The 20404-nt window shown below is 41.0% G+C and overlaps 2 protein-coding genes across 5 annotated transcripts in view; one reads left to right on the plus strand and one right to left on the minus strand.

Moving 5' to 3' along the window:
* msh6 (mutS homolog 6 (E. coli)) lies at window positions 1–17880 on the plus strand. Its single transcript, XM_088351647.1, has 10 exons — window positions 1–348; window positions 2832–3037; window positions 3105–3283; window positions 4099–6622; window positions 9032–9303; window positions 11626–11743; window positions 11819–11908; window positions 13667–13821; window positions 13887–14086; window positions 17408–17880. The coding sequence occupies exons 1-10, from the start codon at window positions 104–106 to the stop codon at window positions 17487–17489; spliced, it is 4071 nt and encodes a 1356-aa protein (XP_088207773.1). The 5' UTR covers window positions 1–103; the 3' UTR covers window positions 17490–17880.
* fbxo11a (F-box protein 11a) overlaps window positions 17083–20404 on the minus strand; it is a 22501-nt gene continuing 19179 nt past the window's right edge. For all 4 annotated transcript variants that reach the window (XR_015852521.1, XM_088351649.1, XM_088351648.1 and 1 more), the window contains exon 22: window positions 17083–19848. Coding sequence is in view for 3 of the 4 variants with exons in the window: in XM_088351649.1 (XP_088207775.1) it covers window positions 19719–19848 (130 nt within the window). In the remaining variant the exon portion in view is untranslated. The remainder of the gene's footprint in view (window positions 19849–20404) is intronic.

A 20404-nucleotide genomic window follows, 5' to 3' on the forward strand; every position in this document is an offset into this window, starting at 1 on the left:
CTTGTCTTTTCCCGCGAATCCTTTCGGCTCACGCTGCTTGCTAATGGCCTAAGGATCTGAAGTGAGCAAGTAGCTACGATTTTGTCTCCGCCGACCTTCTCTCATGGCCAAACAAAGCTCCTTATTTAAGTTCTTCTCCAAATCTCCTCCGCCGGTCTCCAAACCGAAGCCCAGTCCTGACCCGGCGGAAGCTGATGTGCCGTCGTCCAAGTCCAACTCGTCTCCGAAAGAAGAAGCTAAACAACAACTGAGCACCAACACCAAAATCAAACGCAAAAGTGGCGTTAAAAGCGCCAAAGGGGGATTTAACAAACTCTTCGGCGACAAAACTTCCAAAGCAAAAGACGAGTGAGTTTATCTCTTCGTTGTTTGGTCGAATTGTACCAAGTGTGCGTTTAGTGACTACAACAGCACTTAAAGAAATTAGGAGGTGCTTCTTATATTATGCTGAAATTGATAATAGGATCAAAAATGCGCATTCGTAAATCAAATTGTACTGGTCGTCTACGAACCACCGAGCCTTAGACGTCTGTCCATCCATCCATTATCTGCACCGCTATTTCCTCAGTAGGGTCGCGGGGGTGCTGGAGCCCACCCCAGCTATCTTTGGGCAATGGGTAGGGGGACACCTTGAACTGGGTTCCAGCCAGTCGCAGGGTACACAGGGACAGACAAATCACTCGTTCATTTACACTTAGGGACAATTTGGACTGGCCAATTAACCTGACATGCATGTTTTTAGAATGTGGGAGGAAACCGGAGTGCCCGGAGGAAACCCACGCAAGCACGGGGAGAACACGCAAACTCCACACAGGAGGTTTGATCTCATGACCTCAGAACTGTGCCGCACACGCGCTAACCACTGCTCCGTTTTGCTGCCCTCCTTAGACGCCTAATTAACTGCTATTTGGTGTTTTTAAAATATTAATATATATATAAATACTGCTCCAAATGAGAATAATTTGTATAGACATGGCAACATTTTCGGTTACATGTAATTAATGCACAGAGGAGTCAATGTTTACACGTTAAATCAAAATTATTGTACGTTTTGTAGATGTGTAGTCTGAACGTAATCAGAAATTTGACGTCTTTTAGATGTGAAGTCCGAACTAAGACCCCTACTGGACGTCTATTAAATGTATACAGTAGCCTAAACTTGGATGTCTATGTGAAGTCCGAACTAAGACCTCTTTTAGACTTGTAGTCTTAACTTGGACGTCTTTCAAATGTATAAAGATAAGTAATTTACATGTTTTTAGATGTGTAATCTGAACTTGGATGACTATTAAATGTGTAGGAAGTCTAAACTTTTAGATGTGTAGTCTAAATTTAGAACTTTTTTTAAGTATGTAATTTAAATTTGGCCCTCTACTTGACATGCTTTGGGTGGGTAGTCTATGAGACATTTAGTCCAAGCTTGAACGTATTTTAGATGTCCAGTCCAAACTGGGACGTTAATTACACGTCTTTTGGGCGTCTATTAGACGTCTAAACTTGGAGGGCTGTTAAATGTCCAGTGTTAAATTTGATGTCTTTGAGACATCTTTCAGATGTGTAATCTAAAGTAAGGCGTCTATTAAACATATTTTATATGTGTATTCCTACCCTCACATATTGTCATGAACTGTGGGTCATGACCGAACGAAAAAGAACTCCGATACAATGACTTTCCTCCGGAGTGTTGCTGGGCTCTCCCTTAGAGATAAGGTGAGAAGTTCAGACATCCCTGAGGAACTCCGTGTAGAGCCATTCGAGGTGTCTCAGGCATCTGATAAGGATGCCTCCTGGACGCCTTCCTCGGGAGGTGTTCCAGGCATGTCCCACCTGACAGAAGGAGACAAGCCAGGACACGCTAGAGAGACTAGGTTTCTAGGCCACCCTGGGAACGCCTCAGGATCCCGCTGGATAAAGTGGCTGGGGATAAGGAGGTCTGGGCTTCCCAGATTAGTGGAATAAAATGGATGGATGTGTATTGTCAACTTTGACAGCTTTTAGATGTTTAGTCTAAATGTAGACCTTCATTAGACATCTTTTAGACTCCCATTGGACGTCTTTTAGACGCCCGGTCTAAATTTGGGACGTCTTTTAGACGCCCGGTCTAAATTTGGGACGTCTTTTGGACGCTCGGTCTAAATTTGGGACGTCTTTTGGACGCCCGGTCTACATTTGGACGTCTTTTTAGACGCCCGGTCTACATTTGGACGTCTTTTTAGACGCCCGGTCTACATTTGGACGTCTTTTTAGACGCCCGGTCTACATTTGGATGTCTTTTTAGACGCCCGGTCTACATTTGGACGTCTTTTTAGACGCCCGGTCTACATTTGGACGTCTATTAGACGCCCGGTCTACATTTGGACGTCTATTAGACGCCCGGTCTACATTTGGACGTCTATTAGACGCCCGGTCTACATTTGGACGTCTTTTTAGACGCCCGCTGTACATTTGGATGTCTTTTTAGACGCCCGCTGTATATTTGGACATCTTTTTAGACGCCCGCTGTACATTTGGACATCTTTTTAGACGCCAGCTCTACATTTGGACGTCTTTTAGATGTGTAGTCAGAACTATGATTAGACTTCTAGCCTAAACTTAAAACTAAATTATTGTGTATTCTTATCTTATGCATTAAGTCTAAATTTAAATGTTGTAAAAACAGTAACTTTTAGACCTGCAGTAGACCAATTTTAGTCGACATCAGAGTGACTTTAGACGTCTTTTAGATATTAAATTTAGAAAAAAACAATTCATATAAGATTGCCTCCAGATCATTGCTATACATAATAAACAAAAGTAAGCACGCATTTCTGATCTCTGATTTTCTGCTTTAGGGGCCCCAAATTCTCCTTCAATGCGGGTTCTCTTGTCTGGACAAAGCTGGAGGGCCATCCTTGGTGGCCGTGCATGGTGGCCCCTCAACCGCTGACTGGCCAGCAGATGCGGGGCCGCGGTCGGGCTCAGCGGGTGCACGTCCACTTTTTTGATGAGCCGCCCACACGAGGATGGGTCAGCACCAAATACATCAGAGAGTACCAAGGTTAGCCGCTAATAGCGTTTTCATAGCTCATAAAATTGTCGCTAATGTTGCAAGATTTGTCTTTCAGGGTCCGACAGTAGCGATGCTAAAAGCGGAGGCTTGTTTTTTAGCGGAAAACCTGAAATCCGTCGCGCGATGGAGCTCGCGGACAAAGTGTTGTTCGAGAGCCCAGAAAATCGGCTCAAGATGCCTCTCTGTAACGATCCATCGGATGAGGAGGAAGACGAGGAGGGAGAAGAAATGGAGGTGGGCATAATCGCAGCATACATGCAAATTATATGTTAGACCCTGGAATAAGACATTAGTGAAATAGCTGTATAGTGGTGTAGAGATACATATTGGAAATAATGCATTCGGAGCCCCGGGTAGCCTACATTAAAGTAATAAAATATAGATAGTAAGTTGTACTTATGTTACATACCGTAAATTCCGGACTATAGAGCGCACCTGATTATAAGCCGCACCCACCACATTTTAAGAGGAAAACCGATTTTGTACTTACACAAGCCGCACCTGTATATAAGCCGCATGTGCCCACATTAAAAAATGTAACACAAACACAAAATTAAACCCGACTTTTAAGTCCCGTGATTGAAACAAAATGTCCTTTATTAAAGTACACAGTCCAAAAATCACAGCCGGCAAAATGAACGGAAAATGATACCGGTACTTAAAGTTTGATGCAGACCTGCAGAGTCCGGGTCCCGTAAAAGTAATCCAAGGAAAAAAGTGTATATTTCCAAAGGTAAGGGTGGGAAAAATATATATAAACCGTCCTCATCTTCCTCCATTTTGCATGATGAGGGTATGTTTACGCTAATTTAATTTATGCACAAGCCAAGAAGTTGCAGTCTTCCTCGGCGCATATATTCCACCGGTATAAATCTTACCTTTTGTACTCGAGCGCCGCTGGCGGCCGTTAAAAAAATTACATAAATTGGCAGCATCACTGAATAAGCCGCAGGGTTGAACGTTTGAGGAAAAAAGTACCGGCTTATAGTACGGAATTTCCTGTACATGTATATGATTGCTTAAAATTCTTAATATATACAATTTCACAGCTTGATGAATCATCACAGACCGACGACGATGTTGGCGATGAAGCCCAAGAGAAAATCGAAGAATCCAAAACATCAAATTCTGGTCCTCTTCAAACCCGTTCCAAAGGAAACAAACCCAAACGCCGCCGCATAATCATAGCTTCGGATAGCGACGGGTCGGACGATGAATTCAGACCTGAAAACGCTGCCAGCAGCAGCGAGGATGAGGAAGAAGAACCTACGGTGAGCAGCGAGCCCGAAGAACCGGAAAGCACTCAAGAATCTGAAGTGGAAAGCCCGGTAAAGCCCGTTAAACGGAAACGACCCGCTGAGAAATCCGCCACGGTGAAACCAAAGCCAACCGGTGCGCCAAAACGCCTGTCAGCGTCTTTAGCAGTCGACACGAAGTCTCGATTATCCGCGTTTTCAGCCCCAGATAGCTTTGAAAGCCAAAGTGCTTCAGGTGTGGGCGGGGGATCCACCGCTTGGGACCACGAGAAGCTGGAGTGGTTGCAGGAGCATCGGCGGAAAGACGGGCAACGGCGGAAGGTGTCGGACGAAGGATACGATCCCACCACCCTGTACGTGCCAGAAGACTTCCTGAACCGAAACACTCCCGGCATGCGTCAATGGTGGCTCATCAAGTCCACGATGTTCGACACCGTTATCTTCTATAAAGTCGGGAAGTTTTATGAACTCTACCACATGGACGCCGTGATCGGAGTCAACGAGCTCGGGTTGACTTTTATGAAAGGGACCTGGGCTCATTCCGGATTTCCGGAGATTGGTTTTGGACGGTTCTCGGACGGTTTGATTCAGAAAGGCTACAAGGTAGCTCGTGTGGAGCAAACAGAAACCCCGGAAATGATGGAAGCCCGATGCAAGACTTTACTCAAACCCACAAAGTTCGACCGGGTGGTCAAACGGGAAGTCTGTCGGATTCTGACGCGAGGAACTCAAACCTACAGCGTTTTGGACGGAACCCCTGCAGAAAATCAAAGCAAGTTCCTCCTCAGTTTAAAAGAGAAACCAGAAGACGAAGGTCTTTGTTGCCGCTCCTACGGAGTCTGCTTCGTGGACACCTCCGTCGGTTCTTTCCACGTGGGTCAGTTCAAGGATGACCGGCACTGTTCGCGCTTGCGCACACTAATAGCGCACTATGCCCCTGCTGAAGTTCTTTTTGAAAAGGGTAACCCGTCCTCTGAAACCCGCAAAATCCTCAAGGCATCATTGTCCTCTGCAATGCAGGAAGGACTCACTGCTAGTACGCAGTTCTGGGACGCTCAGAAGACTCTGAAAACTCTTTCGGAGGAGGACTACTTTCGAGAGAGTTCAAGAAGTCTGTTACCAGAGGTTCTTCGGAAAATGACCTCGGAGAGCGATTCACTTGGTCTTACTCCCAAGGACGGTTATGAGGTTGCCCTGTCTGCTTTGGGCGGATGCGTCTTCTACTTGAAAAAGTGTCTGGTAGACCAGGAACTCCTCTCAATGGCTAACTTCGAAGAATACGTCCCCGTTGACGTGGAAATTGAGGCCAACAAATTGAGTTTCTTCGCTCGGACTCGCCAGCGCATGGTCCTTGATGGAGTGACCCTTGCAAATCTAGACATTTTCCAGAACGCTTCTGGTGGGACAGAAGGAACTCTCCTGGACCGCCTAGATACTTGCGCCACCCCTTTCGGAAAGCGTCTGCTCAAGCAGTGGCTCTGCGCTCCTCTCTGCAACCCGAAGTCTATCAGGGATAGATTGGATGCGTTGGAAGATCTGATGGCCGTCCAGGAGCAGGTGTCTGAAGTTTTGGATCTGCTCAAGAAGCTCCCTGACTTGGAGCGGCTGTTGAGTAAGATCCACGGAATTGGGACGCCGCTAAAGGGTCAGGACCATCCCGATAGTCGAGCGGTTCTTTACGAAGAAGTTACGTACAGTAAGAGGAAAATAGCTGACTTTCTTTCGGCTTTTGAAGGGTTCCAAACAATGCAAGAGATCGTTCGGATCTTCGAATCGGTTGTCGGCGACTTCCAGTCCAAATTACTTCACCGAGTGATCAGTCCCAAAGGCGACACCGAAGACGGACTGTTCCCCGACCTGTCTGCCGAACTTAAGCGCTGGGAGACTGCTTTCGACCACCAAAAAGCCCGGACTACCGGAGTCATCTCCCCCAAGGAGGGTTTCGACCCAGAGTACGACCAAGCCCTAGTCGGCATCAAAAACTGCGATCGGAAACTGCAGGAGTATCTGGAACGTCAGAAGAAGAGGATCGGGTGCCGGACCATGGCGTACTGGGGCACCGGGCGAAATCGATTCCAGATGGAGGTGCCCGACAGCGTCTCTGAGAGGAACGTGCCGGAGGAGTACCAGGTCAAGTCCACTAAGAAAGGGTTCAAGCGCTACGTGACCAAAGAATCTGAGTCGCTGTTCTCAGAGCTGCAAGGATTCGAGGAGAAGAGGGACGCTGCACTCAAGGACTGCATGAGGAGGCTCTTCTATAACTTTGATAAGAACTACAGTGACTGGAAGACGGCCGTGGAGTGTATGGCAGTTCTCGGTAGGAAGACTTTTGTTTCACCTTTTGGGCAATCTCGAGATGTTTGCTTTTAGGAGTATCAATTTACTGTTCTCAAAAAAATAAGTAAAATCCCCCCTTAAATATTTTTTCTTATCTTAAAACATTGTGCGCTAATACTAAAAAAATCCTCCTGAATTTCACAAAATAAAGTATTGTTTCGCTCATTTTCAAAATTATTTTTCATTTTAAAACATTTTACATAGAAACATCCCCCTTATAAGTTGCCAAATAGAAACCGGAGTATTTTGCTGGAATCTTTTTTTTATTTTAAAACATTTTACATGGTCTTTTAAATAGAAAACCTTAAAGTTAGCAAAATCGAAACAGCAGATTTCTGCTTTTATTCAGTACAATTTCTTATTTTAGAACATTTTTTTTCATTTTTCAAAACAAGAAAATCAAAATCCTCCCTAAAATAAGCAAAATAATACCAGTTTTTTTTAGCTAACTATAAATATTTTGATTTTATCAAAGACATTTGATCTTGTTTATTGAATACCCTTAGAAATTAGAGAATTGAAAGTGCTGCTCATTTTTAAACATTTTTTCAAGTCATGTTTATTTGTATAGCCCTTAATCACAAAGTGTCTCAAAAGGCTGGACAGATCAAGTACTAATACAAACTATTATTACAGACTATTATGAAACCATCCCCTCATCTAAAACCTTCATGAGGGCAAATAATATACATATTATCAACATAAAATGTAGATTATTCATATGCTACAGAGTAGAAGAGTGTTTTAAGCTTAGATTTAAACATTTCCAGCGAGGTTGCAGATCGAATCTCAGGGGGAAGAGCATTCCACAGGGCCCGGACGGAGAACGCTCTCGAACCTGCGGATCTCTTCTTGGCTCTCGGGATCACTCGTAGACCAGCATTTTCAGAGCGAAGGCTCCGGACTGGAACGTAGGGCGAAATTAAATCTGAAAGATATGAGGGAGCAAGTCCAAGCATGATTTTATATAATACCAACAGAACCTTAAAATCACATCTTAAGCTAACAGGGAGCCAATGCAGGTTAGCTAAAATCGGGGTCATGTGATCAAACTTTCTTGCATTAGTTAAAACCCTCGCTGCAGCATTTTGTACCAGCTGAAGGCTCTTGATTTTGGACTTCGGGAGACCGGAGAGTAGTGCATTACAGTAATCGGGACGGGAGGTAACAAACGCGTGAATTATAATCTACACATCTGACTGAGACCGCATTGGACGAATTTTAGCAATGTTGCGAAGATCGAAGAAAGCTGTTCTCAAATGATCTATAGATTTGCAAAATCTATCCTGGAGATTATTTTTGAATATTTCAGAATCATTTTACTTGTCTCTTGTTTCTCTCATGAAGAAAACATCTCGTTATGATTAGCTTGATGAAATCTAATTGTGTTTATTGTCATTGATAACAATGTGACACTCAAAGATAACCATGTCATGAAAGACTTCAAAGAAAAAAAATAAGAATAATATTACAATAGCCAGGGTTGGGTAAGGTTACTTTAACGGGATTACTTTCAATTACTTTTGGATTACTTCAATACCAAATATGATAATAAAAGACAAAAAAAGCTAAATATGAATAAAATGATGACTCACAGCACGTGGTAAGCTTTCTCTCCTGGCTTTGATCTCTTTGATCTCCGGCAAAACTAACATAAAATGCGACAGAAACAAAATGAAAAGAAATCCAAACTGCTTGCAAACATCATTTTTGCCGTTCCATGTATTCCGTTACCCCCCAAGCCTGCACAAAATTTTGTAATTTTATTCATATTTAGTTTTTGTCTTTTATTAGCATATTTGGTATTGGAGTCATCCAAAAGTAATTGAAAGTAATCCAGTTAAAGTAACCCTACTCAACCTTGACAATAGCTAAGCAATATTTACATGTCCTCCAGATTGGGCAGAGAGCAATTGATGATATCCTGAGCTGTGTTGAGGACTGCTGTCTTCCAGATGGTGGATTATTTTGCTCATTTTACTGATAATGTATACTAAAATAAAATCCAAAATTAAAATAAGCGACTAGACGGCTAGATGAGACAATTTTGGTAACTATGTCTCTGTTATCTTGATTTACGAATACAACAGGATAAAAATCTTAAATTGAGTTAACTTGAGGACAAATTCCGTTGTTTCTCAAATAAAGTAAGAAAATGTCCTCCTTGAATGGGAAAATTTTCTCTATTCTTGAGGAGTGTAAACCATTTTGCTCAAATCGATATTTTTGACCAAAATGAGACAAAATATAATGAAAATAAGGCCAAATGACAATTTTGGGAAGTTAGTTAAGCGGCCACTTACATCAAGACCCATCTTTCAGGCTTCTTCTATTTTTTTACCCCGTGTTTCCTTCTCTAGTCACTCATCCCAGTGTCCTGCCTTTTCAGACGTCCTATTGGCATTGTCCCGCTACAGCCAGGGTGGGGACGGGCCGATGAGCAGGCCAGAACTGGTTCTCCCCGATGGAGACGAAGGCGTGGCACCTTTCCTCAAGCTGATTGGTTCTCGCCACCCTTGCGTTACGAAGACGTTTTTCGGCGACAGTTTCATCCCGAACGATATTTTCATCGGTTGCCACGGCGACAAAGACTGGAGTAACGCCTCCTGCGTACTAGTTACCGGGCCCAATATGGGAGGGAAGTCGACGCTCATGAGACAGGTGGGTCGATTGTTATTGGATGCTTGATGTCATGTGACTCATTGGATTTAGGCACAGGACGTGTAGTGTTCCTTCCCCCGAAATCATGCAGTCATGTTCCAAAATATTCCACGCGCCACTTATCTTGAGAAATTGATTTTCAAAATAAGACCGTTCGACTACATATACCCTAGAGACGCTGCCCTACTTCCGAATGAGAAAGGTTCCGGACGATCATTTGTAAGTTGAATTTGTTCGTAAGTTTGCTTCAGTGCTATATTTTGTATGTTTAAGGTTTTTATAAATATGTTTAAGGCTTGTATTGTTCTGAAACTGAAAAATAAACGATTAATAAAATATGCTGTATAACGTTAGAAAGCAGGCTGAATGATAAAGAATAGCACTGAAAAACAAAGCTACACATTAGGCGTTGACATTCTGTGGTCTGTGAAGCCATTTAGATAACAAATAAACACGACGTGACTATAAAGATAAATAAAGTTAACTTACTGTGAGGATTTAGGCGACTTTCTTCTCCATGGTAAAAAGTGGACAAAACCAACCCTTTTCTCAACCGCATCAAGCTTTCCTATTCCACTTTACTTATAAATTAAAAGGCTCACCTCTTTACACTACACCAACTATATTGAATGGGTGCACGAGATATTAAACAATAAAAACGTCAAAGTACTTAGCGTGCTAGAGATGCAGTGTGTTTACAGTGTGTTTACATTACACACGAACCAGGAAGTAGAAGCCGGATTTTTTTCTTCAAGGTTGATGCTGGGTGACCTCTCACGGTGCCACCATGCGGCGGAAAGAAGCACTACAGTAATGTTTTGTACACGGGAAAATGTTCACACAATACAAAATCTAACTTGCAGCGATGTCCGGATACGATTTCAACATTTTGAAAAGAATGTTCGTATGTACCGTTGTCCGTAACTTGAATGTTTGAAGTAGGGGAGCGTCTGTATTCAGCAAATGCGTAGCGCACATTTCAGCGAAGTAATTTGAACTTTGCCTACCGTGTCGCTTGTGGACTTCTGACTATTTAGTCCAAGTTGATCGTACGGCGTGTGTTCCTTTTTTGCCTTCGCCTTTTTTTAGGTATGTGATTGTGACTTTTCTTCCCCGCTTGTCTTGCAATTACTTAAGTTCTGCACACCTAAAAGCCCTCAATTTTTTCCAAAGCCGACTATGGACCTTATTATAAGGTGCACCTCATATATTGATCAATATTGAGGTCTCACAACTATGTTAAGCAGCCGCCAACTCAATTTGCCCTCGCAGAAGTAGTGCCCTGTACATCCTGGGATATATAAACTGAGTTTCCATTTCCTAACCAATGTGTCAATCATCATTTGAATTTGTCACTATTGGCTAAGGTTATTCGGAAGTAAAGGAGGGGGGTGGGTCCTTTTTAGCACTTACAGGCTCGCGTAGGCTAAAGCGGGGCAAAACAAAGCCTCCAATTGGCCGAAAAAGATGAATTACAAGTTAGGTTCTTCTACGACCTAGAGAAAACAATTTGACTAGTCTGCTTATTTGTAAACAGGAATTATGCTGCTAAACAGGCAGGTAGTGAGATAATACGGTAATAATGGTCCAGATATTTTGCCATTTCCGTGCGGGCACTCGAAGGTTTCGTTTTGTTTGGTCCAGCTTAGCCCCGTTTGCTGGCCAGCCTGCTGTGCCCATGTTTTTTTCTCAAGGCTGGATTTGTGTTTGTGTGCGCGGGAGTAATTTGTTTGAAGCCTGAAAGATACAACTATGAATTCGGAAACAAACTTTCTTTTTTTTTCTTCCGTGAAAAGATGTGAAAGCTGCCGGAGCGGCTGAAGAGAGCCAAAAGCAGGAGTTGGTCAGAGCTGGTGTGAGTGGCTAACTTTAGCGACTATCGGGAGTATCTACTTAAAAGGGGAAGTTCCCTTGCAGGACCAGCAGTAGAATGCGAGTTACACTGAAGGATGAAGCAAGAACAGCAACAATAATAGCGGCGAGGCATAGCCTGCAGAAATTTGGCTAACGTGGGTGGCTAGAGAAGGAAACAAGTCCCAGATGTGTGAATCATGGAACTGTGCGACGTTTGCATTTGCTCTCATGGCCAAATGTGGAAGGCTGGAGACAGTGAAACACAAATCAGGAACAGCTAACAACAAAAGTAGCAATCAAGTGGTTAACAGGAGTGGCTAGAGAAGGTAACAGTGGAAAAAAAGGTCAAAGATCATGGATCGCCTCATATCGTCCACAGTTTTAACCTTTAAGAGAATTTACTTTCTTTGTGTTACCTTATTAATGCTCCTACGATAAATGACATTTTGGTTCTGTGCTTGTTTTCAGTGCGGCCTCGTTATCGTGCTGGCGCAACTGGGTTGTTTTGTTCCTGCCGAGAGCTTGCGTTTCACACCCATTGACAGAGTCTTCACTCGGCTTGGCGCTTCCGATCGGATCATGGCCGGTAAAGAAAAAGAATGAAATGATTCATAAAGTTCTATTATTGTGTGTGACTTCAACTCATGTTTCTCCGTTTCAGGGGAAAGCACTTTCTTTGTGGAGTTGAGCGAAACGGCCTGCATTCTGCACCATGCTACCAAACACTCGCTGGTGCTTCTTGATGAATTAGGTGCGCATCATATTTTTCTGTTTTTGTTACTCATTGCTGAGGATGTTAAATCATGTCATTTTCTGTAATGACAACAATGTCACATTTTTTGTTTAGTTTTGGGTGTTCTACTCCCGAGCAACTTGTGGGAAATTATTACCATAATACGAGCATATCATTTCACATTTTTCACAGAAATCATTTCAACATTGGCGGTAAAAATAATTGAGAAGTGCTTAATTCTACAAAAACCCCTTCCCAGGAAGGGAGTGTTATTTTAGCAAATAATTTACCCTCAAAAAGGTGACTTCTGCTCCAGTGCAACTCAAACAATGTCACCCTGTGATGCGACAATCTGTGGATAGGTGGGGATCGCTAAGTGAAATGGCCTGAGACCAGGGGGGAAGAAACACAATATTAATTTTCATAATCGTTACAGCTACATTCCTTCAGGATTGCGTGTTCCCTCTTGGTATTTTTTGATAATCGCAAGCTTCGTGTTTCCATAGTTGTTTTTGCTTCTCCCTTTAGCACAAATGCAAGCCTGGGACCCAGAACTAAAGGAATCCTGTACAGATACAGTATTGTGTCACCTACCAACCAGATTCTGAACTGAATAAAGAAAAGGGCATTGTGGGGGGTAGTTCAGCCAATAGCAAATCAGTAATTTTTGATGTTGTGACGAAAACCAATAGAAGACCAGCATTTTATATGACGTCAAACTTGTCATCTATACCAGTGATTTTCAACCACTCTGCCGCGACACACTAGTGTGCCGTGAGAGATCGTCAGGTGTGCGGTGAGAAATTATCCAATGTCACTTTTTAGAATTTAAGATTTTATAAAACATTTATGAATCATTTTCTACAAATGTGATGTCATTGTGGGCAGCACGGCGGCGCAGTGGTTAGCGCGTGTGCGGCACAGTTCTGAGGTCGTGGGAACCTCCTGCGTGGGTTCAAATCCAGCTCCCAGCCTTACTGTGCAGAGTTTGTGTGTTCTCCCCGTGCTTGCGTAGGTTTCCTCCGGGCACTCCGGTTTCCTCCCACATTCCAAAGACATGCATTTCTGGTGAATTGGCCGGTCCAAATTGCCCCTAGGTGTGAATGAGCGAGTGAGTTGTCTGTCCCTGTGTGCCCTGCGATTGGCTGGCAACCAGTTCAGGATGTCCCCTGCCCACTACCCGATGATTGCTGGGATGGGCTCCAGCACCCCCGCGACCCTACTGAGGATAAGCGGTGCAGCTGATGAGATGAGATGATGTCATTGTCAAGTGTCTGTGCTGTATAAACTGTGGGTATTATAAATGATATTGTAATTAAACATACTGTTCAGTGTCATTTTATAAAATTTTTGGTTAGTGGTGTGCCACAAAAATGTTTCCAATGTAAAAAACATGCCCTGGCTCCAAAAAGGTTGAAAAACACTGATCTATACAAACACTACAAAGTTCTGATTTCAGTTTTAGGCAAGCACAAAAAATTGTTGATGTCGTAAGGTGGGGAGAATGCTGTAGAGGGCTTGAATAAGATTTTATCCACACCATAAAGTGAACATGTCCTAATGTCACTCTAGTCTGCAAAATATGGTAATTTTCATTCCCCAGGAAAATGAATCTATTATTCTCTTGTTTTTGGGTGACTTATTTTTCATCTTTTTTATCATATATGTAATTGCACTACTTTTAAACACTGTGTTACTTTTTAATATCTATGTCCACTACACAGGGCAGTTTAGCATTTCGTGTAACGACAATAAAGGCGTTGTATTGTATTTCAGGCCGGGGTACCGCCACTTATGATGGCACAGCCATCGCCTGCGCCGTGGTGAAAGAACTTGCCGAAAACGTCGGCTGCCGCACGCTTTTCTCCACGCATTACCATTCCCTGGTGGAGGATTACGCCGACAACCCGGCGGTGCGCCTCGGCCACATGGTGAGGTTACCGACTCGTAATCGGCGACGGTCGCCAAACTAAACTCCGGACTATGTTTTGCTCAGGCCTGCATGGTGGAAAACGAGTGCGAAGATCCCAGCCAGGAAACCATCACCTTCCTCTACAAGTTTATTTCAGGGGCGTGTCCCAAAAGCTACGGATTCAACGCCGCTCGACTCGCCAGCCTGCCGGAAAAAGTCATCCAGTCGGGACACAGGAAGGCACGAGAGTTCGAGAAGAACACCATCAGTCTACGACTTTTCAAGTATGTTTCTAGTACTCGAGTAGTTATGGTCTGTTTGGAATCGTTAACAAGAGTGTAGGCTCCAAAAAAGATCGTTATTGGGGCTTAGTCTGGTCCAGCATCCCCTAGTCTAGATGTAGCGCTCAATTTGGCTAATATGGGTGCAAGCTACCTTAGCCAATAACATTGGTTTTTTGGCTAGCATTGCGATAGAACCATTACATAAAGTGTTGCAACAAGATTGTGATCTCAAAAAATCGAAAGCTCGTCTCTGTTCTGGCTGTCCCTGACCTTGATTTAGCGCATAGACGCTGCCCTACTTACAAACTAGATAGGTTCAGGACGATTGTTCGTTAGTTGCTTCAGTGCTATATTTTGTATGTTTAAGGTTTTTATAAGTAACGTGTATTGTTTTGGACTAAAAAAAAAGTACATTTTATACAATAATATGCTCTATAAATATAAAGAAGTTACTTACTTTTGGAACATGGGTTTCAAGAGTTAGCTGACGTCGTCCTCCGTGGTATAAAGTGGCTGAAAAAAAGCGAATCCAACTGTTTTCTCAACCGCATCAAGCTTTCTTATTTCACTTTCATTTCAAAAGAAACCTCTCGCCCCTTCTTTACACCAACCATATTGAATAGATGCACGAGATATTCAACTATAAAAATGTCGAAGTTCTTAGCGCGCTGGAGATACAGTATAGAATGTGTACACACAATCTAGGAAGAGGATTTCTTCTTTGGATGGATGCTGGGTGATCTCTTACAACGCCACACGCCAGTAGCGGCGTAGAGTAGCACTACGGGTGCACACAATATAAAATCTAACTTACATTGCTGGACATTGTTAGTTAATAATAATTAGATTCATGTAAGTTAGTTAGATTGATTTTTACAGCAATTGTAAGTTAGATCAGGATAGAAAAAAAGTATATTCTAACAACTTCATATTTACAAACTATGCTAATGGGTTCATGTTGATGAGTTAGTTAATGGTTACATGCTAAAAAGTGATGCTAAATGCTTACTGCTTCATGCTAAACATTTTTGGTAATGGCTATATTTTAACGATTTCATATTTACAAATTATGCTAATGGACTCCTGTTGATGAGTTATGCTGACAGATACATGCTAAAAAGTGATGCTAACGGCTAAATGCTAACTTCTTCATGCTAAAAAAATTTGGTAATGGCAATATTTTAAAGAATTCATATTTACAATACTAGCAGTTAAAACATTAAACATATTAATGTGGAATATTCTTCCACATCCCGAAAAAAATGTTCGAATCTACTGTTTTACGAAGTCAAATGGTCGTAAGCAGGGGAGTGTCTGTATTTTTTTATAATCGCCATAGCAGATAGTGTGACTTTTAGTGGTTAGCTTGGCAATATAACAAGATGGTGAGAGATTCTGTTCCAACAGTTTCTGGCCTGGTTAAGCGCTAATGTATTTGCATTAATGCCATGTAAATTTGGATTTTAAAATTGCACTAATTGCATTATACCCTATTCGGAAATTAGATATGTTTCCTAAAATATCTGATTTTTCCGTCTGTTAAAAAAAAAATCAGAAATATGCTAAAAAAAATGCTTTACGATGAATCGAGATAGGGATTTTCTTTTAATCGTGATAAGTATTTGCTATATTGTCCACACATGCTTATTATCAGGATCCTTTTTTTTTTTTTCGTTTTGACCATTATAGAAATATGGTATTAAAATTTGATAAGTGGATCTAACATAATTTTAAAAGGTTGTAATCGTAAATTGTTTAGAAAGAATCGTGATGTATTTTTGCCATATTCAATACTAGTTACTATATTATGTCGTTATGATCATCATGTAAATGTGCTTAGTAGATGCAAAAGTTTCTAATTTTTTCATAATCTTGTCATTTAATGTTTCAATAATTGTGATGTATTAAGGATTACTATTGAGCGATATGGCAAAAATATATTCTTATCTTGATCGTCATACTTTGTGCCAAATTGAACCCCCATAGTTTTTAGTAGGTTTGTTCTTCTTACTGTCCAGTCATGGGAAAATGTGTCAATAAGTGCAGAAGTGTTTGATAATCGTGAGCGTAATTTTCTTCTCAAACATAATGTTGGCTCACTGTTCTTACCATTATGAAGAAATGGTCGGAAAATAATAAATTAGGTCTCTCACACATGCAAAAAGTTAGGATAATCTTGACCGTAATTTGGTTTAAGATAGTGACTTCTTGTTGTCCTGGCAATCATGAAAACAATTTCAGAAAATGTTAGTTGCAGAAAATCACGTTTTGAAGCGTATCGTATTTTCAAAAAAAAAAAACGTGGGTTTGTATTAATACCATTTAAAATATTCATTAGGTTGCCAACAAATGCAAAACGTCACAATAATCATTGTAATTTTGTTTTTCTGACAATCGTGAAAACATGATTATAAAATGTGTCGCCGCATTTTCCCGACCATAGTGCACAGTGTTAAAAGGCACATTCTCGTAGCTGGTTCCATTTTATGTATTTAATATATAAATACAGCGCACCTGATTGGGCGTGGGTGCCTTCTGCTGCGGCCGCCTTATAACACAGACAAGCATACAAGAGTGTGTATTCGAATATATAGCTGGAGCAGAAGTTTTTTTTTTTTTTTATCAATATTTAAATAACCACAACCAAAGTGAAACACTGATAAAAACTCAGTTTTTCAGCTTCCTCCTCTTGCGAACCTTCATTATTTTTCAATTCTCTCACCGCTGCTCAATTTACATGTTCTTCCATGTAGGGTAGAAACCAACACACCACAGCGAACAAAAACATGGACAGCATTCAATGGAGGGAAAGTGAGCTTTTGGATTGAATTAACAATAGCGGGGGGCAGCTCTGTTCAGCCCCCGGTTGCACAATAACGTTTAAATTGCTAGATACGCTAGTGCTAAGCATTCATGAGTACTTCCGCAAACAATTGCGTGTGTCCTCTTTGCAATCGGGAAACTTCAAACTGGAAATCCTTAAAAGACACCGGAGATCGCATACTGGTCATGTTTATTTGGAAATGTGCACCATCTCAAAAAGCATGAGATTTCACCTAAAAATCAGAATTGAGCATCAAGTTCTGCAGTGTGAACGGCAGCCTCAAGGTGTCTTCAGCTACGCCTGCAACTTCACATCACACTGAGGGTGCACAGCATAATTTGAAGAAACAGACTTTTGTGCTTTATGGTTGTGAAAATACAGTAATTGGGTTCGGAAAGTTGCGCTAACCGAAATGTTGTTTGTAAAGAAAAGTGATATTCTTTCCTGTTGAGCTCATGCTGAATTTGACCACGTCTCTCTCTCTCTCTCTCTATCAGGAAGCTCTGCCAATTTGCAGAAGAGACCACTCCGGACAAGACCAGCTTTGCTACCATTATTCAGATGTTGCAAACAATTTAGTTTTTTCTTTCATGATCCTGTATAGGCTGTTTTGTCAGTTTTCTATGGAAAAATAAAACAACTGTGATCTAATAGTTTATTTTTTCTTAAAAAAAAAAAAAAAAAAGACAACGTTCACCTACGAAATGAAACCCTTTAAATTCAAGCTAGCGCCTACGTAACGGTTATTGAATACTTCACAATATATTAGGTCTAGATGTTATGATACATGCATACATTTCAGTCTGAATTAGAACCCACAATCACCAGTACACATGAATTGGGGATGGGGGGGAATAATGGAAATGATATAGTGCTGTATGTGATACTGGTCTGTTTTCGAAGGAGTAAAAAGCGTTTTTCTCGTTTTCCTGCAACGTTGACAAATGTGAAATAAAGTTCTTTTGTACGACATTGTCTCATTTTTGGAGGCTTGTGTTGATGCTACAAGGTTCAATAACCCAATGGGTTAAAAGAAATATCGGAGTCTTACAAATCCAGACTCCCCTGAACTATATCTTTAGACCAGGGGTGGGCAAACGTTGGCTTGCGGGTCACATTGGGTTACAAAATTTGTCGGACTGGCCGGAGAAAATTGAAAAACTTAATTCAATCTTGATTATTATAATTGTTGTTTACATAACATTTGACCCTTGTAGTCTTACAAAGCTGTTTTCTTAATTCAAGACAAATGTTTTGTATTTTGAAAGAGCAAATAAATAAGCATTAAATTTAATCAAATTCATTGAACTAAAAATGCACCAAAAAGGCACTTAATAATTTCCCTTTGTTTTTTTTCTGATAATGGAAAATTATTATTTTTAAGCACTAAATAGTTAACTGAAAAGCTTTCTTGGAGAAACATTGTTTTTCCAATTTAAGCACTGAATATAATCCAATTCATTGAACAACTCAAACAAGCTCAAATATTTGATGTATAGTAATATTTATATTAAATCATTTGAAAAACTAGCAAATGTCTTGATGAAGGGGATAACATTTTCATCATTTGCTTTTAATTGATCATTTCATGTTTTCCCCATTTGATAAAATTCATTAAACTCAAAATGTATTAAGGCAGGCGCAGAATTATTTTAGATTTCATACGCTGTTTTTTATTAAAAGGAGGGAAAAAGTTTTTTTCCTTGTCTACCGGAAAATACTTTTTGAGCACTACATCAATCAAATTGAAAAACCTTGAATGTAGTAGGGCAACAATATAAGTATTATTTTTCTAGCACAGCACTTATTTTCCTTGTGTTTATCAAGAAGAAAAAACAATGTTTTCAAAATGATTTTTGTGTCTTTTCCTTGATAGAGAAAAAATGGTTGTATTTTTAAGCACTACAATAATAAAATTCATTAAACTCAAAATTCAGAAGTATATTTTACATGACAATTGATTTCAGCAAAACACCTCATTATTTTTTTTTATGATAAATAAAATGTATACTATATGAATACAATTAGAAACGACAGAAAAATGTAGCCAGCATATCTACATTGTTTGAATTTTTGTCTTGAACACAGTACACTTTAATGTGCTGCCTTCAAAAGTGATGCACAAGGGGACACCGGGGACAAGCTTAGTATATTTGTCTAGGACATGTGTGGTCTTAACAACCTTCGATGTGGTTTAAGTATGCAATTTATCAAATGTGAGAATTACTGCATAAGGAGGGAATTTCTTTAAACTCATGAACACATTTTTTTAAAAAGCCATACGTGGCCCGTAAACCGTCGTTTGCCCACCTGATTTTAAATCTTGTGAACGTGACAGCGTTGCAGGAGAAACCGCTCTGTGTTTCCCTCTCATTTCTCAGATCTCTTTCACAGAAAGAAGTTAGATACAGCAATTCTGGGATATAATAACCAAAAGACAATTCATAAAATAAAGACATTCAAGTACAGTAAGATTTTTGCATGAAAATACAAAACTACACCGAGAAAAAAAAAGCATTAAAATCAAATGAACGATTGAATCGGGGGTGAGGCGGAAGTGCTAGTTCGTGTATAATCTCACACTTACCGTGCGAGAGGCTCGGTCATTCGGAAGCATCGTGACCTTCCTCCAACGTCGTCGCTCATCGGGCAATCGCGATTACCCACAAACCCTTTCCACAACTTTTTACATTGTCCTTTTTTTTCATATAAAAGGAAAAAAAGCTAAGCGTCTTTTTCTCGCTGTAAATGCTCTGAAAGAGTCTGACATTAGATCTGGGGTTTCTTCTTCGTCTTCTGCAGCCGGTTTCAGTTGTGCTGCAGCGTGTTGGACTCTATGGGAGGGGCGGAGTCGTAGAGCGTGTCCGTGTCGTGCGTGGGTTCCCCGGCTAAAGTGCAAGGGTTCGAAAGAGTCCCTGCACCGCAATCGCAGAAAAACCTACAGATGGATTGAAAAAGAAATGTTAGGCATGTCGCAATAAGATAAGCGCGAGGGAAAAACGAGCTGCAGGTTGAAATATGTCCACTTTATGTTGCCAAAGCCAGGTGCCCCTCACAAACGCTGTACTTGTATTTCTTTCTTTATTTCCCCTTCCCTTTTTCTCTCACTATCTCTCTCTCTTTCTATATTTTTCTTTCTTTGTTCCTCTTTGTCTCTTTCTCTGTGTCTTTTTACCTTCTTTTCCTGACATTTCCCTTTTTCTTGATTTCCCCTTCTCTTTTCTCCCCTTCTCTTTTTCTCTTGGATTTTTCTTCTCTCTCACTCACCATTTCTCTTTTCATCTCTTTTGTTGCTCATGCTCTCTTTCTCCCTTTCTCTTTCCTTGTCGCATCCTTTCTACTTTTCTCTCACTCTCCTTCTCTTATTTCTTTCTCTCTAATCTACTGAGGTTAAATGAGTTTGACACCCCTGCACTAGAGCTAGAAAAATATTTTTAAGGGGGTTGAAGTTGTTCACATTTGTAATTTACCATATTTATAGGACTGTAAATCAA

This window comes from Urocampus carinirostris, chromosome 13, assembly GCF_059441175.1.
Source record: "Urocampus carinirostris isolate Australia breed hairy pipefish chromosome 13, RoL_Ucar_1.0, whole genome shotgun sequence".
NCBI classification, from domain to species: domain Eukaryota; kingdom Metazoa; phylum Chordata; class Actinopteri; order Syngnathiformes; family Syngnathidae; genus Urocampus; species Urocampus carinirostris.